This window comes from Equus asinus, chromosome 10, assembly GCF_041296235.1.
Source record: "Equus asinus isolate D_3611 breed Donkey chromosome 10, EquAss-T2T_v2, whole genome shotgun sequence".
NCBI classification, from domain to species: Eukaryota; Metazoa; Chordata; class Mammalia; order Perissodactyla; family Equidae; genus Equus; species Equus asinus.
The window spans coordinates 16550461-16574647 of NC_091799.1; the positions used below are offsets into that span (position 1 = coordinate 16550461).

General features: G+C 60.1%; 3 protein-coding genes across 17 annotated transcripts; 2 read left to right on the forward strand and 1 right to left on the reverse strand.

The window, feature by feature from the left end:
• ASB6 (ankyrin repeat and SOCS box containing 6) lies at positions 1 to 5515 on the forward strand. Of its 2 annotated transcripts, XM_044778574.2 has the most exons (6): positions 4 to 237; positions 1857 to 2038; positions 3063 to 3169; positions 3266 to 3374; positions 3811 to 3897; positions 4025 to 5515. In XM_044778574.2, the coding sequence occupies exons 1-6, from the start codon at positions 125 to 127 to the stop codon at positions 4690 to 4692; spliced, it is 1266 nt and encodes a 421-aa protein (XP_044634509.1). In that variant the 5' UTR covers positions 4 to 124; the 3' UTR covers positions 4693 to 5515. The 2 variants fall into 2 exon arrangements, with proteins under 2 accessions (XP_044634514.1, XP_044634509.1); XM_044778579.2 differs by lacking the exon at positions 3266 to 3374 and having other exon boundaries at positions 1 to 237; positions 4025 to 5514.
• A 156-nt stretch (positions 5516 to 5671) lies between these two features.
• Positions 5672 to 13851, reverse strand: NTMT1 (N-terminal Xaa-Pro-Lys N-methyltransferase 1). Of its 12 annotated transcripts, XM_070518527.1 has the most exons (6): positions 12968 to 13124; positions 11500 to 11593; positions 9722 to 9829; positions 8377 to 8590; positions 7356 to 7608; positions 5672 to 6512 (listed from the first exon to the last, which is right to left on the reverse strand). In XM_070518527.1, the coding sequence occupies exons 4-6, from the start codon at positions 8536 to 8538 to the stop codon at positions 6256 to 6258; spliced, it is 672 nt and encodes a 223-aa protein (XP_070374628.1). In that variant the 5' UTR covers positions 8539 to 8590; positions 9722 to 9829; positions 11500 to 11593; positions 12968 to 13124; the 3' UTR covers positions 5672 to 6255. The 12 variants fall into 12 exon arrangements, with proteins under 12 accessions (XP_070374628.1, XP_070374631.1, XP_044634518.1 ...); XM_070518530.1 differs by lacking the exons at positions 9722 to 9829; positions 12968 to 13124 and adding an exon at positions 13645 to 13851 and having other exon boundaries at positions 8441 to 8590; XM_044778583.2 differs by lacking the exons at positions 9722 to 9829; positions 12968 to 13124 and adding an exon at positions 13645 to 13717 and having other exon boundaries at positions 11455 to 11593.
• A 2287-nt stretch (positions 13852 to 16138) lies between these two features.
• Positions 16139 to 22382, forward strand: C10H9orf50 (chromosome 10 C9orf50 homolog). 3 transcript variants are annotated; one of them, XR_011506192.1, is made up of 8 exons: positions 16139 to 16796; positions 17066 to 17156; positions 17262 to 17378; positions 19628 to 19740; positions 20494 to 20602; positions 21365 to 21530; positions 21676 to 21850; positions 22150 to 22373. XR_011506192.1 is itself a non-coding variant. In XM_044778572.2 (7 exons), exons 1-7 carry the CDS (start codon positions 16271 to 16273, stop codon positions 22255 to 22257), a joined length of 1296 nt encoding a protein of 431 aa, XP_044634507.2. In that variant the 5' UTR covers positions 16148 to 16270; the 3' UTR covers positions 22258 to 22373. The 3 variants fall into 3 exon arrangements, 2 of the variants coding, with proteins under 2 accessions (XP_044634507.2, XP_070374627.1); XM_044778572.2 differs by lacking the exon at positions 20494 to 20602 and having other exon boundaries at positions 16148 to 16796; XM_070518526.1 differs by lacking the exon at positions 20494 to 20602 and having other exon boundaries at positions 16152 to 16424; positions 22150 to 22382.
• Positions 22383 to 24187: the final 1805 nt, after the last annotated feature.

A 24187-nucleotide genomic window follows, 5' to 3' on the forward strand; every position in this document is an offset into this window, starting at 1 on the left:
AAGTGCGAGGGCCACTTCCGGCGCGGGCAGGCAGCGGGCCGGGCGGGTGAGCGGGCCGGACGCGGGCGCCTGAGAGGCGGAGGCCAGCGGGGCGGTGGCCGCCGGATCGCGCCCGGCCGCCGAGATGCCGTTCTTGCATGGCTTCCGCAGGATCATCTTCGAGTACCAGCCGCTGGTGGATGCGATTCTGGGCTCCCTGGGCGTCCAGGACCCCGAGCGGCAGGAGCCCCTGGACGGGTAACTCGCTCCGCTGCCACCGGCGCTGCGGCCCTTTCATTGTCACTGCGGGCGGGGCGGGGCTGGGTGGCCATGTCCCCACCTTACGGAGGAGGAGGCCGGAGTTGCGCGGCTTCGAGCGCGAGCTCCTGGGCGCCGGCTCGGCTGCCGCGCCTTGCAGGGCGGAGGGTGCCCCGGGCCGGCGCGGGCGGGCAGGCGGGCAGGGAGGGCGCGGGGCGGTGGGGGGGGGAGCGGCGGGTGTCGGCAGGGCCTCCGCCCCGGGGCCCCACCCCGTGCCCTGCCTGTCCTGTGCCCTCCTCCTGCAGCTGCAGAGGAGCAGGCTGGCATCTGTGAGGCCCTCAGCTTTCACCCCAGAGCGGCGCGAGAGGGAACTTTCTGTAGCTGAGTTTGCACTTGATGTAGACAGGAGCAGGTCTGTTCGTGAACCTGCGGGGAAGGTGCTAGAACGTGAATTGTTCAGGGTACATCAGTGAGCTAGACAGAACGCCAGCCTCCGCGATGCTTGTGCTCCGAGGAGCGAGCCTGTAATGTAAATACAGTGTGTAGTGTGGGAGGTGTAACGGGGAACAAAGCAGAGGAAAGGGGGACCGTGTGTGTTGGGGGGGATCCTGTGGAATTTCAAACACGGTGATTATTGTGAGTCTCCTCAGGACCTTGGGTGGTAAGGGAGGCTTTCTTTGTCACTATTCCGCCCCCTCTGAGGTTTGTCCTGAAAATGCAGCGTGAGGTGTTTCCTCACCTCCATGGTCGTCCTGGGGGAGGGTGGGGCTGCCTCGGGGGCTTCTTGGCCTTTTCTAGCCCCAGACATGAGGCAGGAGTTCTGACTCAGGATGTTTGCCTTGCACCCATGGTGCAGAGGGCACTCTTGGCTGGGGGGTGAGACGGAATCCTGCCAGGCAGTACGATGGACCCTTGATCCCACTAGTTGAAAGGGTGCTGATGGGGAGACTAAGGGGGTGGGGGGAGCACCCGAGGGGAAGGGGAGCCTCCCCAGGAGGAGGAGATGGTGGCCTGAGAGGGGTCTGCGTGCGTGGTCGTGGAGCTGCCCCCAAGCCTGCATTCTGAGGGAAAGTCGAGGCAGTTCCTAGTGGGCAGTGCTGGCGGGGGAGGTGGGTGGGTTGGGGCTGGGGTGTGAAGGGCCTGTGTGTATTCAGCCTTCGGGAGGCCAGGGGCTAAACGTGTGGGTACGCGTGAGCTGGGAAGGAGGGCCGCTGACGGCTGCCTGGGCTGGGCTGGCACCCTCTGCAGCTCAGGGACGGTCAGTGTCGGAGGAAGCAGGGTCTGGGTCTGGTTCTTGCTTCTGCCGGCAAGGGTGCCCTTCAGTCCCGACAGCCCAGGTGGGTGAGGGTTTGTACCCAAGCCAGGGACCAGATTCTCTGGGCAACTTGGGAGGAGGCTGAAGACAGCCCCAGTCCTTTCTCAGCAAACCCGAGGAGTCTGCTCCAGTTACAGGGTCCACCTGGGCCCGCCCTCTCCCAGCCCTCTTCCGAAGAGACTTTCTGCCCCATAGAGCCAGGGCCCTGCTGGGGGGCGTTGACAGCAGGAGACTAAAAGCCACCACAGGGTGCCCAGGCTGGCTGGTCCCACAGCTCTTTCCACCCTCGCCTCTCTTGCCCCAGGCCCAGTTATGTCGCCAGCGAGGAGAGCCGACTCCTTGTTCTCACTGAGCTGCTGGAGAGAAAGGCCCACTCTCCATTTTACCAGGAGGGCGTGAGCAACGCCCTGCTGAAGATGGCCGAGCTGGGGCTGACCCGCGCAGCCGACGTCCTCCTGCGGAACGGGGCCAACCTCAACTTTGAAGGTCAGCTGGAACCCGAGGGGCTGGGTGGGTGGGGGCCCAAGTGTGGGCGGCCAGGCCTCTGGGCTCTGCTTTCACTGTTCTCCTAGGAGCTAGCGTCCTCACTTCTTCCGTGGGTGATGACGAAGGAAACAGGTCGGTGGCCTGCCGTCTCCTGGGGACTTGCAGATGGCCACAGCCACCTCTGCTCCGAGAGCCAGTTTGTTGCTGCTTCTCTCTTGTGATGGATTTAGCAAACCTTGTCCAGCCCCCAGCCAAGTCCCCGCTTCCATTAATGTGAAAATGTGGCTGCTGGCCCCGTGCCCAGAGCTAAGGGAAAGTAATTTTCTGCCACTTATTCTGAGCCATCTTGCATTTCCGTTCCTGCCATAGGGAGGGGGAGACAGATAAGCCACGTTGGGTGTAAGTCACTGCAGGATGTGTTGGCTTTTAGCTTGTAAGTTCCGGGGGGTGGGGGCGGGTAGAACCATTTTCCTTTCTTCTCTGGCTTTTGCCAGGAGAGGGCAGGGAGACATGCAGGGGGACTGTGACCGAATGGGGTCTTTGTGCTGACACAGGATGTGACCAGGCCCCTCTCCCCTCCCTATCTGAGGACAGGCTCCGAGACTGCTGGGCTCCCGGAGCATCAGGGAGCGGAGGAGGGGGAGGCTGTTCTGAAGTCCGTCACTTGAAGAGCCAGCTCTGAGAACTTGGCTGTTACTGCCGGGCTTAAGGAGCCGGCACTCTGGGTGTTCCTCCCAAACAGCCCGAGAGGAGATGCCCTGTTTCATGGTCCCATTTCCCAGAGGAGGGAAGTAAATCCCAAACAGATTGAGTGCCTCGCCCACTAAAATGCCCCCAGGGCCTGAACCCAGGTCTGACTGGAACCCACGCTCTGGCATCCCCTGAGGACGACTCTGTCCTGACCCTCACGGTGACCGGAGCCTGGGCCTCTTCAGGTGGGAGTGCTGGGGCTGGGCTGCCAGGCTGGCTCCCGGGATCCTGCGAGAATGTGCCGGACTGACGTGAGCTGTGTCCGTGCCTTCAGACCCAGTCACCTACTACACGGCCCTGCACATCGCCGTCTTGCGAAACCAGCCGGACATGGTGGAGCTGCTGGTGCGCCATGGGGCTGACATTAACCGGAGGGACCGGGTGAGCCAGCTCCAGCCTGCTCTGCGGGGGCGTGGTGGGGGCCGTGAGCAGCCTCCCAGGCTCCCGGGCCAACCCGGCTGTGCTTTCTTGGCTCAGATCCACGAGAGCAGCCCCCTGGACCTGGCCAGCGAGGAGCCGGAGCGCCTGCCCTGCCTGCAGCGCCTGCTGGACCTCGGTGCTGACGTCAATGCAGCTGACAAGCATGGTGGGTGCCTCCCACGGGAAGCAGGCGGGCTGGGCCCAGGTGCCCCAGGACAGCGGCAGGCGGGCAGGCTGGCTGCGGCCTGTCTGAGGGTGCAGCATGGCCAGGCACGCAGGGGCACTTTGCTGGCTTTCAGAGGCTTTAAAGAGGCAGTGCGGTCATCGTCTGCCAACCCCTTGAGACTGTCAGTGGGAGGAGACACCGTGTGCATGCCCCACCTGAGGGTGCTGTGTCTGGGTCAGGAGTCCTCCTCTGCTGGCCCTTCTGCTCCTTTCCTCTATGAGTGGAAAGAGAATGGCCAGGAGCCTGTCACCCTCAGCCCTAGCTGAGGTCGGTCCTTTTTCAAGGTCATTTTCTGACCCCGAGCCGCTGTATCTCCCCTCCCTGTGGGTTGCCCTGACCTCGGCTCCCGGGCCTCCGCTCCCCTCTCCCTCCGCAGGAAAGACTGCTCTGCTCCACGCCCTGGCCAGCAGTGACGGCGTGCAGATCCACAACACTGAGAACATCCGGCTCTTGCTGGAAGGAGGTGAGGCGCGTCCCCAGGCTGTCCAGCTTCCCCCTTGGCCCCACACTCCCGTGTCTGCAGGCTCCTCCCGTACGCCGTCAGCGTTCCTGTGCCGGGGGTGAGGCCTTCTCCCTGCTGGCTCTTCCAGGGGCAGACGTCAAGGCTACCACCAAAGATGGGGACACCGTGTTTACCTGCATCATCTTCCTGCTTGGGGAGACGGTGGGAGGGGACAAAGAGGAGGCCGAGATGATCAACCGCTTCTGCTTCCAAGTCACGCAGCTGCTGCTGGCTCACGGGGCCGACCCCAGCGAGTGCCCGGCGCACGAGTCCCTCACCCACATCTGCCTCAAGAGCTTTAAACTCCACTTCCCTCTCCTGCGCTTCCTGCTGGAGTCCGGAGCCGCCTATAACTGCTCCCTGCACGGGGCGTCCTGCTGGTCTGGCTTCCACATCGTCTTCGAGAGGCTGTGTTCGCACCCGGGCTGCGCTGAGGACGAGAGCCACGTGGACCTCCTGCGGAAAGCCGAGACCATCCTGGATCTCATGGTGACTAATTCCCAGAAACTCCAGCTGCCGGAAAACTTCGACATCCATCCTGTGGGCAGCCTGGCAGAGAAGATCCAGGCCCTGCACGTCTCCTTGAGGCAGCTGGAGAGCTACCCGCCGCCCCTCAAGCACCTGTGTCGCGTTTACATCCGGCTCCACCTTCAGCCGTGGCCTGTGGACGCGAAGGTCAGAGCCCTCCCTCTGCCCGACCGGCTGAAGTGGTACCTCCTCAGCGAGCACAGCGGCAGTGTGGAAGATAGCATCTGACAGTCCGGACTGAGGGGAGCGGGCTGGGCGCTCAGCCTGTTGGTGGTCAAGTCCCCACAGCCACCTTCGGGGAGGACCTCGGGTCCCGGCTGTCAGAAGGTGGCAGGCTGAAGCCAGACTTGGTCCTCTGAGACGGAGAGCCCAGTGGAGTGCCGCAGCTGCCTTCAGTCCGGTGGGAGAAGGCTGCTCTGCCCCAGGGTGACAGCCCCCTCTCTGGTAGCACCCTCAGTCTCACCCACCCTGGAAAGAGGAGAGGGCTTAGATTCGGGACAAGCTCACCCCTCAGCAGGGAGGCTGCGGGTCTGGGTGCTCCTGAGCTGCGGGAGGTGGTCCGTCCCGCACGGACGTGGCAGAAGCTGGCAGGAAGCGGGGCGGGGCTCTGCAGGTGCAGCCTGGCTGAACCCCTTCCCTGCTCTCGACTGGCGCTCACTGAGGCTTCTGGTGGACTGGGGAGAAGGCTGAGCTGACCCTGCTGGCTTCTGCAGCTCTGGGACCAGGTCCCCGGGGAGCCCCCCGGCCAAGGCACACGGGTGGGCTTTGGTGGCAGCTGTTTGTGCCAAACCTGAGGTCTTGGGGACCACGCCTTCTACAACAGAGCAATCATGCATGACCAGGGATAACCCTGTCCAAAATGTCTTGTTTTATGAGGGGTTCACCCAAGTGGAAGCTCCCAAGACTGAAAGCCGACTGTCCTGCCCCAAGCGGAGCCCCCACAAAGCTGTTCTCAAGTCACAGTGAACTGTGTAAACACCTTAGGGATAAGTGGAGGCAACAACGTGATATATTTATATTATAAAATTAAATGGATTTCTCTCGGCCAGCAAGCTCCTTGTGTACATTTCCACCCCCTCCCCGCCCCAATTCACAGTGAAGGACCCCCCTTCGCCAGTCAAAAGAGGTGGTAGTGCGGAGGTGCAGCACGTGGGGGCGGTTTTGGGGGAATGTGGCCCCGTGGCCAGTAAAGGACAGCACCACTGCAGACTGGCTCGGGCCTTCACGGCACAGGGGTCACCTTTTATTTTTGATTGAAAATGCCCACCAAGGAGGAGCCTCAGGCACAGCCAAGAGTGAGGAAACAGACCTCTCCCCATGCTGCAGGCTGTCGTGACGATCACTGAGGTCACCAGAGCCCCCTCACCAAATAGGACTCAACACGAACGCCCCCCCAGCTGCAGGAGACAGCAGGCTCGCAGCGCCCAGCCCGGCCCCCCGAGGTCAAGTCCTGCACAGCCACGTTAAGGGCTCTGCTGCTCTTAAGGCCGCCAGGCCCGAGGCCATAGGTGATCTGACGGCCTATTTCTATGCAGGGCTTCCCTGCCCAGGCCTCGCCTCTGGGGGCTGCACAGCCAGGCTACCGCCTCACTGCCCCGTAGCCACACCCCTCCCCGCTGGGCCCCATTATGCCTTTTTAAAAAAGCCTGTATAGTGAGTGAACAGCAGACAGGTATATTTGGTGGCCTCACTCAACACTCCCAAACCACCAACGTGGAGCCTCTGGGTCTCGCCCGGCAGCCAGCTCCCCCCACCCCCACTGGTCCCTCGGTTTCTCCTGCCAGCCCCCGCTCATCTCAGGGCCAAGCTGTAGACATGGTAGATCTCATCGGGGAGGTTCTCCTGCCGCTCCTGTGCCAGGAGGCTGAGGCCTGCACTGCGGATGATCCTGTGGACCACCTCGAGGTCCCGGCACACGCTGCTGTCCACGTCGTCCAGGATCACGCCCTCCTGGGCCATGTTGTCTTTGATGACAATGATGCCATTGGGGCGCAGGCCCCGCTTGCAGCGCCGCAGGAACTCAGCCAGGTGCTGGTCGGTCAGGTGGCCTGGCGAAGACAGAGGTGTGGTTACCACCGCACGTTTCTTTCAGCCACCACTTACTGAGCACTTACTCTCTGCTTAACACACAGGGCCTCACTGGCACTCTCAACAGTCCACGGGGGGTTTACTAAGCCCCGTTTTATGTAAGAAGCTGGCTCAGAAGTCACCTACCCGAGGGCAATCGCCAAGTATGCAGCTGGGAGTTTGCCTCGACTGGGGTGACTGGCAGGCCCCGCCCGACACCTACAGCCCATGCCACCCGCCCCTCCCAGGCCTGGATCACAGGGAGGGCACCAAACAGTTCTTTCCCTCTATTAAAACTCCAGACTGCAGCTTCTCTGGACCACAGAACACAGGGCCAGACCGAGGGTGTTCCCAAAGGGCTGCACTGTCCCCCGTGCAGCGGCTGGCCGACCGCTGGCACAGGCTGCGCCAGGCCCGCAGCCCAGGAAGGGCACCCTGGGCGCACTGCTGGGCTGCGCGGATGCACGGCAGGACGGCAAGGCAGCACCCCCCACTGCCAACAGCAGAGACAGCCAGGGCTTCCACTTCTCTTATTTAAGAAATCCTTACTATAACGCACCTCCACATTTCTGAATGAAGTAAGTTATTGGTCAATTAAATTTTTTCAACAAAAAACTGCCCCTAAATGGGCTGCAGCAGGTATTAAGTTGAAACAAAGGAAAGAAGGAGATGTCCTTTCTAGGCAGGGTCTCCGCCCGTCCTGGGAGCCCCGGGGGAGCTGAGGAAGCCCCGCGGCCCGCCTGCCCCCGCTCCCAGGCCCGCATGGGCAGCCTGGCTGCGCAGCGGGACAGCGCAGGGAGGTGGGGAAGGAGGGGAACGCGCACCTATCACCCACTGGATCCAGATCACGTCGTAGGAGCTGGGCTCGGGGCTGAAGTCCTGGAGCCCGCAGCAGTAGTAGTTCCGCACCCTCTTGCCCTCCTCCCCCAGGTAGGTCTTAGCTTTGACCAGAAAGTCCTCCGTCACGTCCACCATGTCCACCACTCCGAAGAGCGGCAAGAGCAGCCTCTTGGTGATCCTTCCAATGCCGGCTCCGCAGTCCAGAGCGCAGGAGGTTCCCGTCTTGTTTGGGCCTTCCTAAAAAGCGGAGCACAGACGCTAAGGAAGGGCTGGAGAGCCAGAAGGACGCTGTCACTGCAAATTCCTCATGAGCCCCAGAATCACTCAAATAGGACTGGGCACAGGCTGGTGGCCGGCGCTAGTGGGGACATGAGTGGGTATGAGCACCGCACACACTTTTCCTGGGCCACACGCTTCTAAAATGAAAGCCACTTCTACTTAGAGGTGACAGCTCGATCAGGTGCACTCATCTCAGTCCTGAGGCCCATTGAAACGACAGCAGAGAGAATGAAAAGAATTCAAGCAGTGAAAGAATGGAAGAGGGCAATGAGCAAACACCAGATTCTAACTAACTGGGGAAGGTGGCAAGTGGGTGGGGAGACCCTGGACAGACAGGGCAGCAGCAGCCTCCCGTGCTTGCCAAGGGAGAGACGAGAGGGCGGCGGGGGCAGGGACTCAGAGCCTGTGTTCAGCAGAACAGCCCAGATGCCACGGACATGGCAGGAGAGCAGAGGTTTCGCTCCTGGCCAAACCGACAGGTGAAAGGAAGACTACTCTGTTCTGGCCTCCGGGAGTCGCCAGCATTGCGGCCGGCTCCTGCCTGGTCGCTTGAGCACAGAATAGCAGCTGCCCCCGCCCCACCCTGCTCTTCCAGGCCTGGGTGGTAGACACTGACGGATGACCAGAGACCCTGCAGTGTACATGGAAAGGTGGTGCCCCACGCAGACGGGCAGTGCCACCAGCGCCACATCCTCTCCTCCTGGAGAGCACACCAGACCTGCCTACCCTCAAAAACCTCTGCAGGAACTTCCGGGAGCTGTTGATGTCGATGCTGGAGATGTGGCCATACCCCCCGAGCATGCCGTCCACCGTGGGCGGGACTTCTTTCCAGTACGTCTTGGCCTTCGAATAGAATTGTTTCTCATCTTCTATCACCTCGCTCGTCATGCTGTCACCAGCCACGTCTCTGCTCAGGCACCCAACTCAGCAGCGGCACCTCCTGAATGAAGAAAAGGAGTGAAATCAGCCAGGTCGAGAACCCCGGCCTCACACCGTGCTTCTCGCCGGTCACACAGTCCTGCCTGAGGCAGAGGAACGTTCAGTGTCCCCAAATCTGCTGCTGCCCCTGGAGACAGTGCCTTCTGTCTCTTCAAGTCGTTTTGCAAAGCTCTCTTCCTATCAGAGCAGGGGAGCCAGCGTCCTGGTTTCTAGTGCTTTCCTTGCTCTACATGACACTTGACTTAATGGCTTCTGATCTGAGAATACAGAAAACCTGATCTACACTCGAGAAAGGAGAGCGACACAGGGAACCCAAGTGTCCTGCATGGACATTGCCTCGGGTCCTGGAGGGGCCGGCGGAGTCCCCATGCCTCCCTCCCTCTCACTCCAGCGTGTGCACAGGAACAAGCTCACTGAGGGGGCCGGTCCCTCGTTAACCGTGACCGGCCCGTGTCAGGCACCCTGCTGAGAACCGGGGAGACAGCCAGACGGAAGATAGCTACAGACACAGGAATCACAGCTGTGCGAGGGCTGCGGAGCAGTACGAGGTGCTGGAGGAGCAGACCCCGGAGGAGCCCGACTTCACTGGGGTCAGGAAGGCAGCCCGGGGAAGGGACACCCCGGCTGAAACTCGGGATGAGGCAGGGCTGGCTCGGCGAACCGGGTGGGCAGACTGCTCCAGGAAGAAAGGAGCATGCAGGGAGCCCCTGTGGGTCCCATGGAGGGGATCAGACGGCGCCCTGCAGGGCAGTGGGCACGAAGAGGTATGCTCTGGAAGACTGCTGGCAGCTGTGGGGACTGTGCGGGCAAGAGTGCAGCAGCCCCCGGGAGCGTGTGAGCGGAACGGACGGAGGGGCGTGCAGAACACGGCCAGGCAGCGGGGCGCAGGCCCACGGCGGCGCTCAGCAGAGGGAGGACGGCCGGGCAGCGGGGCGCAGGCCCACGGAGGCGCTCAGCAGAGGGAGGACAGCCGGTCAGCGGGGCACAGGCCCATGGCGGTGCTCAGCAGAGGGAGGACGGCCGGGCAGCGGGGCACAGGCCCATGGCGGTGCTCAGCAGAGGGAGGACGGCTGGGCAGCGCCACGTGCAGCAGCCTGGCCACCTCACACCAGGGGTGAGAGAAGGCCCACACCTCTCCCCCAGGCAAGGGCACTCCCCAACAAACATCCACGACGTTCAGGTGCGCTCCGGCTGCTGTGAGGCTAGTTGAGAAAGGCTGACCCCGAGAGCTTCCCGTCCACTAGGAGAGATGGGGAAAATGGAACCAACTGAAACACTTCACTATTCAGGGACAAGGGTTGGCACCACAACGAAGACAAGTTCCAATCGCTGTACTGACTGAAGAGCCCTCTGGGCTAACAGCCGGGGGGCCTCGGTTCTAAATGCTGCCCCCTCCCATCCTGGCTCACGAGCGTCCCACAGGTCCCAGCGCCTGAAGCCGTCCTCCCCAACCCGGGAAGAAAGGGTGGCACACTGCTTCCAAGAACAAACTCTCACTCCAACCCTGAGGTGCAGGGCAAGCAGAAGAATGTGGAGGCCGTCCAGCCCCCAAGAATGCTCCCTGCAGCAGAGTGGGCCTCCCAGTAGCTCCCGGAGGGCTGACATGAAGGGACCAGTCTGATGTCACCACATAGCTGGGTTTGGGGGCTGCTTATGTGGGTGCGGTCTGAAAGGTCAAGTGGCTGCCAACAAGCACCACAGCACCCGTGTCAGCCCCTCCACCACTGCCCAGGAGGGACACCGTCAAAGCCGACTCTGCCAGGCCGCACCCGCAGCACTCCCACTCAGACTGGAGCTCAGTGACGTCGGCCTGCCCCATGCTCCTCCCTGCCCCCTCCCTCAGCAAACTTCCGGTTCTGTATTCAAATCTATCTCCCCACTGGACTGGGAGCTCCTTGCAGAGGCAACACCAAGATGTAATGCTGTATTTCTTTTGCATCCCACGCAGCACCTAGGTATTCAACAGAAAGTTCACTCAGAGTAAATCTGGAGCCAAACACGTACCTGGCTGTACTCTCTCTGCCCTGTCTGCCTTCCCGCCCAGGATGTACGCTTCCTGGGGGCAGGGCCATGACCTTGCACACCATTAGCCCAGTACCTGATACAAAGTGGGTGTTTACTAATCAGCTGTCGAACGAATCAAAGAATGAGCTTTGTGCGGCTACAGTCCTTTTCCACTTTTAAGAAAATCCTACAGCCAAGAATCTAACCATTCAGAACTGACAACACTGAAGGCCATTACCGACAATATAATTTTTTGCTTTACCAAAAGCCTTTAAACATGATTCCTTTAAATGTCAAGGTTCCCCGAATAATTTAATTTACAGGAATTCCACTTACAGGCGGATTCTAGGAACAAGCCAGGGGAGGCATATCTAGGCCGGGAAATAGCGAGTATAACTTTGACATTTGTTCTAAAAGCTGATTCATTAGTAAACATGACTCTGGGGGCCCTGTCTGCACTGTGCCTCCCAGTGTCCAGATTGGAGTGGGCAGGGGTGGAGGAACGGCGGGGTCATCACATAGCAGCAAGTCCTTCCATACTCTGTCCACAGCACAGCAAGGCGCTGCATGGCTACAGGGATGGGGAGGGGCCTGGGCACAACCTGGCTCTGTGTGTGCTCTGGGATAGCTCGGAGGGGAAGAGAAATCCTTCGCTCATTGAACTTCTGCTCCTCAATGGTAGAATTTGTCTGTGCATCCTTCATGGTCATCTGGCCACCTCCCCCCGACCCCAAGGTATTCGAGGTGACACCTGGGCAGCCGCCCCAGCCACCTTCTCTTCTCCCAAGATCCATGGAAGAGAATGGTGTTTGAACTGTCACCATCAGTGCTCTGCAGAGTCATCTCATCCTCCCCATTTACCTGCTCTAAGAAGCGGCCTGGCAGCAAGAGGAGGCAAGAGCCTACCTGAAGTCCCCTCCTCCCTCTCGAAGCCTGCTGGACAGGGCTGTTCCCTGGATCTGTGCGGGAGCAGCTGCACAGATGAGAATGGCAGGGTGCTCTATGAAAAAGAAAGAAAAGGAGGGAGGGAGTAAAAATAACAGAGGAAGAATGTAAAAACAAGGCTCTGATGGAATCAGGTCTGAATCCTGGCCTTGCTTCTCACCGGTTGTGTAAGCTCAACTAAGACACCTAAACTCAGTTAAGTAAGTTTCTTTATCTACAAAATGGGAACAGCAATATTGACTTTACAGGAAGGCTGTGACGATTAAATGTGGATATAAAAGCATAAAGTGATCCAGACAGTACTGGGCACATATTATCTTGACTTTATAAATCTCTGTCAAATGAGAGTCTCGTCAATTTTCTCTGCCAATTGTGAAGATCAAATGAGAAAAATGCACTGAAATGCCTTAAAAATTGTAGGGTGCTGTACACATCTCAGGGATCATTACTGTCACGCTGGGTGGTCAATCCAGCACACTCAGCTCTGCCAGTCTGCAGAGGAAGGGAGCCAGCTTCCCATCCGTGTAAACACAGAAACACCGCAGATTCTGGAGACAGCTATCTCTTGTGATTCTGTGGCTTCCGGTCTCCACCAATGCTTGTACCTCCAACCCTCCCAGTCCCCGGTTTACAGGACAGAAAAGTTTACAGGACTAAAGGAGTGATGCACCTTAAAAAACACACAGGGAACCAGGAACAGAATAAGGAGGGAATCCAAACTTCTCACCCCACTCAAAGCCCTAGTCTTCCCAGGGGCTCATCCTCTCTCTCTGGGCAAAGATCCTGTACACTCTGACCATGGACAATACCGCCCCACCCACCAGCAGGGCCTGACCCACTGTTTCTATTCCTTATTGTACAGACGGAGAAACCAGCGTCCAGACACCGCACACAGCTGACGGGCAGCAAAGCCTGGGCCTTTCGATATGGCAGCCTCTCTGCCAACAGGCTGACCTTGGCTCCAAGGGCTCTCGGCGGCCAGCTGTCTTTTGAGCGGCACCTGTGTCGGGCCGTTCCTGGGGCTGGGTCCAAGGTGAAATCCGATAGCAACTCCTATGCAACGGGCGCTACCCTGTGTCGGCTCGGAACTGGGCACTGCACTGAATCCTCACCCTCACGCTCCGAGCGGGTGCTCTCCTTACCCCCGTCTCTCAGAGGGGAAACTGAGGCTCAGGGAGGGAAAGGGACTTGCTGCGGCCCGGGGGCCGGCGTGGGGGAGCGACCACCCAGGCGCTGGGGGCCTCAGCCTTCCTCCTCTACCCCTACCCCGGCCCAGGTCCGGCTCGCGGAGCCCCCAGGCGCGCACGTGCGGCCGCGCCGGCTGGCGCCGGGGTCACGTGACGGGCCGGGGCCTGGGCGCCCGGGCAGTTGGGGGCCGGGCCTCCCCTCTACCGGCGCCGCCGCCCCCGCTCCGCCGCGCGCTACTCACCCCGGGCGGGGGCTCCCGGGACGCGGAGAAGAGGACGCGGAAGAGGAAGGGGGCGGCAGGGAAGCCCGCACCAGCCCACACCAGCTCCGTGAGACCGCGGCCAGACGCGCCACCGCGCGGCGCACGCCGCCTTTGTCTGCGCACGTCACTTCCGGTCGCCCGGGGGCGGGGCCTCGGCGGGCTCCGCCCCGCGATCGGCTTGCCCCGCCCATTGTGTCCTGACCTGGAAGGACCTCCCCGACTTAAAGGGGCCGCCGCGCCGACCCTCTCCCGACCCCAGCATCCGCACCAGTTCTTTTGGAGGCTGCAAGCCTGGACTTTTAAAAACGAGAGTTCTAGGGGTTTCCCACTGGGTAAAAAGGGGAGGAAAAAGCCTTATACCTCAAATCCAACCCTCAACGATTAGCATCTTAAAATAATATACACATCCAAAACACAAAGCCAAAAAGAATACCTTTGGCAGTGCCAAGGGGTTGCCACCCCAAATAAGCAGAACAAGTCCATGATATTTCTATTTCAAAAAGGTTGCCCTCCCTAGGCTCCTGCCATATATAGAAATTCTGGCGCAGTCCTTGAAGCAGCCTTGATGGAGATGTAATTTTGCAGGTGGCTAGACCTTGTGAACCTCTCCGAGCCTCAGTCTCCTCTTCTGCTAGACAGATGTGATAATTACTCACCTTTCAACGCTCCGAGGGTTAAACTTGTGGGATATTGTAGTCAAGCCTTCAGTCCTGCGCTTGCCGCTGGCTCTCAGTAAACAGAAGCTGTTATAATGACAATATTCATCATAAGTTCATTTTTCCTAAACTGACATCCTGGTTTTAGATTTACAGTGCCTTCCTCCGGGCGCTACACATAGGAGGTGCTTAAAGTGTGTACACTCTAATGAAGCGAAAGTTATGGGGGTGTGAGGGGGTGTTGAAAAGCCCCACCCACAGCAGAGTCCCCCACATCTGCCTATGTACATATTATCTGGCACCCTCTCTAGCGGACTCCAGGTCAGACGTGGTTCCCTGGCCTGGGCCCCTCTCCCAAGCTTCATTTTCCACGTCTCCAAGGGAAAGGGATAAAGCCTGGGCTATCTCAATTGCTGGGGGTGTCCATAATCTTCTTTTGGGGGCAGCTCTGAGCTCTCCTGGGATGCCTGAAAATCCACCCTACATTTTTTTCCTGTTGATGGAAGAGAAAGTCTCTTCCCCACACCTGGGTTCCAAGGCCTTCCCAGGTCTGGCCAGCCCCTGACCTCAGAGCCTCTTGCGTCGAGTCCCCGAGCATCACACGTAGTAGTTGCTCAATAAATGTCTGCGGCGGGCGAGAGCTGGAGAGCTCCTTAGAAATCATCTAGTTAATCTGGCGTTCCTCGTCCAGTTCTTAAAAACTCACATGCCCTTAGAATAAATATCAAAATTTCTCACCTTCCCCATTCACGATTCTAACTTCCCAAGGAGGTAGCCCTTCCATCCCTAGGGGAGGAGTATTTGCAGACAATGGCACACATTGTCTGTCATGCCTCCTCCAGGCAGACGCCCTGTGATTTGAATTACAAAGTCATTTTTTCATTTTTCAAATTATAAAATTACACCAGGCCAGTGAAATTACTGGTCCAAACTACCCTTGTCCCCCACTCCATTTTCACAGTACAAGCTTCTTCCCTGCCCCTGCCCAGCCGAGAATCACCAACGCGGCCCACCAGTCCATTTGACCATGGAGCCCTGACAAAAGAGACTTGTCCAGCATCACACAGCAAACACAAGCACAGCATGGACTCGAAGCTGGTTCTCTTTGTTTCCAGGCCCACTGCGTTCTTACTGCCCAGCCCAAACATGACCCACCTGGGCCTCCGGATCAGGAAGGGGTAGTGGGACCCTGGGCCCTCTGTCCCTCCTGGTCAGGAGTCCTGCCACTGGCTTGTGACTGCAGTCTTGGTATCCTGAGCACAACAGCCCCGCCCTCTGCCCCCAGGCCTCAGTGCCCTCTGCTCCTTTCCTGGCCTTGGGTGGGGGCGGATCACAATGACCCTGAGGAGGCCCTGGAGGCAGCAGGGAGGGGCCCCGCAGAGGGACCAGACCAGGAAGATGGGCTCTCCCAAGGACCAGCCCACCTGTTACGGGGCTCTAAACTCACAGCACCTTCTCTGGCCCCACCCAGACCCCACCAGGGTGAGTGGGACGCTAGGAGCCAGCTCAGAGCTGACAACAGACTGGGAGTGGGCGTGATGGGGAGGGGCACACTCGAAGACCCCCAGTGACAGAAGCAGGGGGCAGGTCTGGGGGGTCTGCCTCACATATAAAAATACGTGTCTTGGGGGCTGGCCCCACGGCACAGCGCTTAAGTTTGCACGTTCCACTTCAGTGGCCCGGGGTTCGCCAGTTCAGATCCCGGGTATGGACCTATGCACTGCTTCTCAAGCCATGCTGTGGCAGGCATCCCACATATAAAGTAGAGGAAGATGGGCACGGATGTTAGCTCAGGGCCAGTCTTCCTCAGCAAAAAGAGGAGGATTGGTGGTGGATGTTAGCTCAGGGCTAATCTTCCTCAAAAAAAGAGAAAGTCTTGGCCCCACCCCAGACCTACTGAATCAGAATCTGAGGCACCTGTATTTTCAACAAGTGCCCCACCCCAAGGGACTCTGAGGCTCCAGCAGGACCAGACAGCAGCTGGGCTGGTCTCTCCTTTCAAGATGGTTCTGGTTTCCCAATTCCCAGTGGAGCTCACCCAACAGTGACAGCCTCCAGGACTGAACACTCCAGCGCTAGGCCCTCCCTACCACATAGAGAGCTCTCTCCCACGATGTTTATTCCTTCTTACAAAGGAGCAGGTGCTCTGTTATCCCCATTCTACAGATGAGGGCGCTGCGAGAAGGGAATTCATTGGCTCCCTAGGTTACAGAGTTACAAGGTTAGGTTACAAGGTTACAAAGCTACTAAGTAGTGGAGCTGAAATTAAATCCTAAATAATAATAATTTGAAAGTAAAAAGAGCGGCTAGTCTTTGTTGCAGCAGGTACGACGTGCCTGCCACTATTCTAAGCTACTGGCACATGCTTGCTCATTTAAACGTCACAGCAGCTCAGAAAGGTGGGTAGTCTCTCCGTCACCATTTTTCAGGTGAGGAAACAGAAGCTGGCGAGCTCCAGCCTGAACCACTCACTGTTGGGGGAGCCGGCGGGCTTGCCCCCAAACCACACTGCCCCGCTCTGGGCACGATGGCCTGGGGGCTGGTCCATGCCCTCCTCTCCACCTCCCACAGCACCTCCCCGCCCCCACTGACGTGAGGATGCCCTGAGCCGAGAGCAGGGCCGGACATGCCCAGGCGTCACCCCAAGCCAGGGGCCCAGTGGGTGGCGCCCAAGGGGTTCCCGGACGAGGGCGACGGCGCCAGCCGCAGGAGACCCCCGCTGCTGCCCAGGCTGCCTCCGCCCGAGCTGCGAGCATCTTGGGGCGCGGACGGCTTAGGGGGTTCGAGGGCCTCGGGGGGCGGCGCAGGGTGGTGGCAGACCCCCCGGGGCCAGGCCTCGCCCGCGGCGCCTGGGGAGGGCGTCAGGAGCCCCCCGCCGCGCCTGCCCGCCCTGCCCACCGTGGCCCCGCGGGCGGCACGGGACCGGACAGGGCTGAGGTCGCTGCTGCTGCCACCCCTGCTCCTGGCCCGCGCGGCCCGGGCACCGGCGCCCCCGCGCCCCGAGCCTCGAGAGTGCGAGGACCCCCGGAGGGGCCCGGCCAAGGAGGCCGCGGACTCCTTGGGCGCCCTCCTAGGAGAGTTCCTCCCCAGCAGGTTCCGGGAGTTCCTACGCCAGCTGGGCGTGGAGCGTGCGGAGCAGCCGCGGCCGCGGAGTGAGGCCCTGCCGGGGTCCCCAGGGGGCGGGGCAAGGGCGGGGCTGAGGCACTTCCAGCGGGGGCCGCCAGGATGCGCAGAAGGATGCTAATGTTGGTCTGTGTGCCTAGCAGAGCGCTGGCAGCTCCCCCTTGAGGGCGGGTCCACCATTGCCCCTATTGTACAGATGAGGAAGCTGAGACCCAAGGCCATATGACTAGGAAGAGCCTAGTAAGGACTGTCCCCAAGCAAATGCTCATAACTCTTTCCACCTCCTTCTGGCTCCCAGCATCCTCAGCAGCGCAACACCAAAGGAGTGTGTCAGAGCGCAGCCAGAGGTGTCCTTGCTGTCCCAGAGCCTCCTTCCTCCCAGACCTGCAGTAAGTGTTGGTGACATGTTGGTGGGGACAGGGTGACCGTGGACGCTCGGAGGGTGGGGGGCGACTCTGACCACTCATGCCAGGAGTGGCCTATTTGTCTTCAAGGGGCAAGTCATCATTCATCCGGAACAGTCTTAAGAAGATTTTGCTCCATCAGATACCTGCCCTGGGGACCTCGAAGAGAGACCACTCACAATTCACTACGATCAAGAAGGCCAGCCAGTGAGTTCTGGGAGGATGGGGGTAGGAGAGTGGGGAGAAGAGCATTTCTTCCCTTCCTTGCCTTTGTCTTCCACCCATGAGTTTATACATTTAGCCACCAATTCATCCATCTATGTGTGCGTCCATGAATCAGGTCTTCTGCCAAAGCACCCATAATCCATCCCTGAATCTCCCCATCCATCCGTCTAGCTAGTCCTCCATCTGTTCACAAACTCCCAGAATTCTACCCACCCATCCATGAATCCAATGAGCAGTCATCTACAAATCCTCCCCTCCACTTATAAATCCAGGATGCTGTCCATCTCTGATCTAGTCATGGAGCCACCTGCAAGTCTGCATACCCATTTGCATAATCATTCATGCACCCTCCATACATCCACCCATTCTCCTAAGATCCAGTCCCTCTATTCCGACCTTTTCATTAATTCATCCATCAGTCCACCCGCCTACCCACCCACCCACCACTCTTCCACCCTTTTGCCCATGCCACCATTCATTCATCCATTTCTTCCTCTAACTTTTATCAGGTTTTACTATATTTCAAATCTTGGGGGGAATAAAATAAGGAGTGGAGATAGGAGAAGAGCCTGAGCCTTAGAGCTTCCTGGGCCTGGATGCTGTAGCTCTGATGGAGCAGGAGAGAATGCAGAAAGAATTCCTCCAGCTTAAATAGGCTCAAACGGGGTGAAGCGTGGATAGCACTGCCATGAATTCAAAGACCAGAGAGAGCAAATATACTGTAAAATGTACAAATGGAACATACATGCCATTCCTTCTCATTCGGGACCCATGGCAGACAGTACTCGTTGATCACAGCACTTTTCCCGGCTGGGCCTCAGAACCCTTCCTGACACAGTGCTCCAGGCAGACACCACTGATGGATCAGAGTAGGTGCCAGAAATGAAGCACATTTGCCAACCCAGGAACTTTCAATCAATCAGCCCAAATAAACACACTACTTCGCACAAGATATGGTAAACGAAAGTATGGAATTCATTATCTCAAATGCAAGCAACAGCAGGGCTGGACACGTTCCCACTGTTTCCTACTCAAGAGCTAATACGTGAGCACCGTCCGGTGTGTGAGATTGGCTGGTAGGCCCTCCGGGGGACACCAGGAGCATTAGAATGGGCCCCAGCAGCCTTTGAGAGGAGAAGCTGAGATTTCAGACCTGTGGGCAGAGCTGGGGCGTGCCTTGGCCTGGCCCGGAGGCCAGCGCAGAGAAGGATTGATAAGCAGATAGCTTGGTAACCAGGTCCCAGTGCCTGTAGCCAGGGGCTGTCTGGGACACCTCCCTGGCCACCTCGCTCTTCACTGGGCTGAGGAGAAGCATCCCGTCTGTGTCCACACAGACGTGAAGATGTGGTTAGATAAGTGGATGCAGATACATCACTGTGTATGTACTTGAGGTCAAACACGGCATTTCTGAACCACAGAGCCACGGACGGGTCAGGCAGGCTCTCCTGCAGCTTTGCCCTTGAGGCTGAAAATTAATAACAACAGAAGTAACAATAACAGACACCCTTTACTGAGCGCAGGCCCGGCGCCAGGCCCTGTCCTGGATGCCTAACGTAAGTTATGTGATACTCACCAAACTCTTACAAGGATGCTGTCATCGTGCCTACAATATATAATGCATAATTTAAAGGGGAGACCTGCAAAATGGAGACAGGACGGTGGTCTGCCCAAGTCACGCGCTGGGCAGGGGCGTGACTGAGATGGACGATTATACTAAGAATAGTTCCCAGTTGGAGATGTTTACTGTGGGCCCCGCAGACCCTGGGTGGGGTGCTCTGCAGCCCATTTCATCTCTTCACAGCCCTGTATGGTGGGCACAACGATGATCCCCATTTTACTGATAAAGAAAATGAGGCTCAAAAGGGTTAAGGCTGAAACCCAGGACTGCCTGAATCCGGAGTTCATACCCTATTCTCTCTGCTGAATGGCTTGATGTGGAAGAGCACTGGCTTTGGAGTCAGGATTCAAATCTTGGCTCCGCCCCTTACCAGCTGTGTGCTCTTCGGCAAGTTGCAAAAAATCTCTGTGCCTCAGTTTCTTCATCTGTAAAATGGGAGTAATAATCGCATCTCACAGGGCTGTGTGGCTGAGTGGGCTGATGGTGTCCAATGCTTGTGACCTGACACGCTTGGTCAGCTGTTGTGACTGTCAGGGGCCCTCCCCTGCCCCCGGGCCTCTCAGCAGGCCCCACAGCACACAGGCCCCCCGGCTCAAGGCTGTGTCCCCCACAGCTCCTCGGAGGAAGGCTCAGGGCACTGCAGGCGGTGCTCTCCGTTCCGAGTGCGGTTCGCTGACGAGACCCTGCGGGACACAGCACTCCGCTACTGGGAGCGCAGCTGTGCGGGTAAGCAGACAGGATGGGGAGCCCCGGGACCCCAGAAGGTTCCAGCCTGGAGCAGGGAGAGCAGAGGCTAAGGCCCTGGCTCCCAGCGTAAGGCAGCAGCCTGCAGAGGTTAAGAGGCTACTGGCCCTGCCGGGGAGGCACCTGAACTGGCCTCTCCAAAGCATGTCAGGGTGACCTTCAAGGGCCAAGTAGAGTGTCCCAGGCCCAGCAGAGATGTCCCACGGCAGGTGGCACCAGAGGGCAGCTGCAGTGGTGGCCCAGGAGACACAGGCTGCCCAGGCCTGGCCACCACTGAAGGACTCCTCCTTGCCAAGGGTTCCCACCGCCACGTCTACCCACCTTGGAAGCTGCGCCTGCAGCCCCCCGACCCCACGCCTGGCCCCACACACGGCCTACAGGGGCTGGAGATGGTTGGAAAGCACCAGAAGCATCTTCTCCCCATATCCAGGAAGGCAGACCTCAGGGACCTGGAGGAGGAGGGGCCCAGAAAGGTCCAGAAGATAGAGCCTTCTCTCTCCTGGGGAGGGGCAGCACCACATGGTATGGCAGAGAAACTGGGAACCACAGGCCAAGTCCCCTGCAGATGTGCGTGCTCAGCCCTCTGGGGATGGATGCGATGGTGTCCGTGGGCACAGTTTCCAGTGTTTTCTGAAGTGGGCGTCAGGAGGCAGGTGGGAAGATACCTGTCTATGCTCTGGTGTGCCCTTCACCAGCCCCCCCTTTCCCCATCTGCCCGGCCTCTTCTCTTCTCAGCATCCAGCAGCCCCAGGGCTTCCAACAGTCAATCAACAGCTTGCATCCATTTACCGAGCGCCTACTGCATGCAGTGTCAGGAAATAGCTGCCCCAAAGCCTGGCTGTGGGTAAAGCTCTAAAAATCCAGGACCCTCCCTGATTCAGGAGGGCCCCTGCCCAGCCCCCTGGGGCCACAGGAAGTTGGAGATAGAAGCTGGAACTTTGCACAACTTCTGGTTGTCTGCTGGGGAAGCCGAGGCCCTGGGAGCAGGTGACACGGCAGCCTAGAAGCCAGGTGCCCCCGGCCACTCCTGGGAAGCCAGGGAAAGGAGGAGGTGCCTGAGAAACAGTGTCATGCGAAGGGCAGTTGGCTGGCCTGGGAGACGCTGCCTTGTCAGCCACTGGCCTCGAGGGGCTGTGGTCACACCCCAGGGCGGCAGAGTGGAGCTCGGCTGGCTGCTTCCCAGCCCCCTCCATCCTGAGGCAGCCGCTGGGGAATTTGGGGTCTCCAACCAGCCAAAAGGGCAGCTGTTGGACAAGACAGACTCCAAGCCCCAAGATACCCTCCATCCCTGTAGGAGTCTCAGCCTCAGATTTCCATAGGGGAGTGACTGGCCCCCCTGCTATGGGAAAGGGGGCCCTTTTCGGGCTGGAGCAGGAGTGGGAGGGTGTGTTTGGGGGGGGGCACAGCTTGGGTAATAAAGGCAGAAACAGTCACGCAATATAGTTTTAAAACCGGAGGCTTCTCTGGAGGCAGCCAGAAGGTGCTGGGGAGCCCGGGGTTGCCATGGAGACAGGGCTCTGCCTGGCCTCGCCTGCCAGAGGGAGGAGAGTGGGGGCGCGGGTGCCCCCTCCCGGTAGAGATCTCACCTGTGCCCTTGCTCCTCCAGTCCAGCAGGGCAGCCTCAAGAACGGGACGGCCACCCGGTCGTTGGCATCAGAGCGGGCGTTCGGGAGCCTGGGGAGATGGCTGGAGAATCTGCCCAAAGACCTGTACTCCAGCGCCAAGGCGGAGGCCGTGGCCGGCTCCCCATTCAGCTGGAACTACCCCTGCCGGTGAGGCGCCATGCACCGTGCCGGGCCTCCCCCTCCTCACCCTGTGGACCTCCCGTCCAGCCGTGGGCAGGCTGAGGGTCTGGGCCCTTGAGGGTGGATCTGGCACTCAGGGTCCATGCAGCTCACAGGCTCCTGTCCCCCTCAGGTGCACCCAGGAGCCGCAGGGCCACCTCTCTGAGGACGCCTCCATGAAGAGCAGGCTGCCCGTCATCCCCAGGGCCACCACCCAGAGGCAGCAGGGGGACCTCAAAACCTTCCCAGACACCCACAGAATCCTGGAGCAAGTGGGCAAATCGCCCTGCTCCTGGAGCCAGAAGCTGGTGAGCACCTGCCGGCAGCCAGCTGCCTGGAGCTGGGTGGGGTGGCTGTCACCGGGTAAAGCCTGACCTAAGCCCTTGGCTACGTGGTGGCTCCAGAACTGGGCTGCCTGGGTTCAGGTCCCAGCTCCACACTTGCAAGCAGGGGGGACTTTCTGCGTTTGTTTCCTCATCTGTAAAATGGGGCTGACCACGGTGCCTGCCCCCTCGGGCTGCGGTGCAGAATCCCCCTGTGCCTGGGGAACCCCATCTCCTGCCTGGAGGTCCCCACAGCCCCCAGCTGGTCGTCCTTCTCCCTCTAGGAGTCCTTCCCGCCCAGCTTGGTGCTGCACACGGTCCTGAAGCAAGACTGCCCTAAGGGGTACCAGCTCCTCCTGCCCTCTGCAACCTCGCAGCAGGCTCAGTGGTGAATGGCCACCGGAGCCCAAGCCCAGGCCTGGACACGGCCCAGGGGTGAGGGGAGGCCTTCCCTGCCCCACAAATAAACGCACAGCCCAGGCCGGGACCTGCTGCCTGGTCTCCCCCTACAAGCCTCTCCAAGTGCCTGGTTGCTGGTCTCCCCGGGGCCTGGACCAAGGGGAAGGAGGAGGCGGAGTGGGCTGGGATGAGTCTGAGAGTGGGGTGAGGCATCCCCAGGGGTCAAGGTTCGTTCAAGTAAACCCCTCTTCTGGAATGTGGGAGACCCTTCACACACCTTAAACCTGGGACCAAGCCTCTATCGACCTAGATCAGCCCATACCTGAAACAGCCACCTGCCCCCAGCCTCTCTCTTCAACTGGAACCAAAGGCTGCTTGCTGACCTCCACTGTGGGGCGAGGGCGTCCAGACTCCCCAGAGGGAAAGGAGCTCTGTGTGGGCATGAACGTTTGTCTTCTGTGTTCCGCAGGCCAGGGTCACACCATCTGGTCCCTGGTGGGCAAGCATCTGGGTGCAGCTGGGCCAGATGCTTCCCAGTCGTGGGGGGAAGTGGCAGTGTTCAAAGTGGCCACGTCAAGAGGTGCAGGTACCGCCCGAGTTTATCTGACCGCCGCACTGACCCCGCAGGGCCACCCGCATCCGCCTGTCTGCAGGTTTGGCCACACCTGGGTTCTAACCTCCAGAAGGAGGTTCGCGCCCCATCCCCGCCCCTCTCTCCTTGAAGCGGCGCCTCGGCCCCACCCCTCGCCAGGCCCAGGATCCGGGTCTTTATCGCCGCCTCCTGGCCAGGGAGGAAAGAGCCACGGGATCCAGGCCCTGGCGCCACGCTGATCTGGGAAGGGTGGGATCTGGGGGGACGAGCGGTGGGGATCTTAGGGCCAGGGCGGCGTGTGGATGGGGGAGGCCTGTCTTGAAGGGGTGCTCTGGCTCCAGAAGAAAGGCCACAGGTCTAGGCCCGGTTTGCAGAAGCCCTGTGGGGATGGGAGGGGGCAGGGCTGCAGCCGCTTTTCACTCGGGGCTGGAGTGGGGTTTCAACCCGGGGCAAGAACTCTCCCCTCCGCCTCCTTTTCTGGACTGGCACGCCCCCGCCCAGGGTTTCTATTTCCGGGAGAGCCTGCGGGTCTCAGAGGACCCCTACTCCTACCGCACCTCCCCCGGTGACCTGGCGCAGCCCGCCTCACCCTCTCCGAGCCTCAGTTTCCCCCGGGGCCCGTGCCGGGCCCCCGCCCCTCCGCCGCCTGCCGCGCCGCGCCGCGCCCACGCGGGGGCAGTGTTGGCCTGGCTTTGGCGCCGCCCGGCGCGGCCGAAACTTCTCGGCCTCTGGCTCGAGGGTCGGAAACTTTTCCCCGCGCCCCTCCCGCCACCTGCCCGGACCAGCCTGTCTCTCTGGCACCAGAAACTGCCCGGCCTGCGACGGCGCCGGTGCGGTCCGCAGCGAGCACTGGGAGCCGAGTCCCGCGGGGGGCGCGCAGGGCCGGGGCGGCTGGGGAGCCCTCGGCGCGTCTGGGGCCCCCGAGGCGGGGCGGCGGCGGGGTGGCCGGGCGGATGGAGGGGCGCCAGCGGGCACCAGACGGGGGTGGGGGTGGGGACTCGCCAGCCTGGGCCCCTCCGCGGAGGCGCAGGCGGGCGGGGGCGATGCGGGGTCCCTGCACCCCCTCGCGCCCCAAGAGCGCGGCGGACCCCCGCCCCCCCCGCCCACCCGCCTTGCCCGCCTCGCCTTCCTCGTCCGGGCCCCGGCCTCCTTTTCGAAATCCTTCCCGCCCCGCTGTCCCCGCTCCGCGCTGCTCCTCCTCCCCCTGCTCACGAACACGGATTCTGTGTCAAGAGGACCTTGAGCATCAGCTCGAGCCTCTCATCCCGCCAGTCACAGCGCAGACCCAGCGACACTCGGGGACACCCGCGCACGGGGCCGCGGAGACGCAC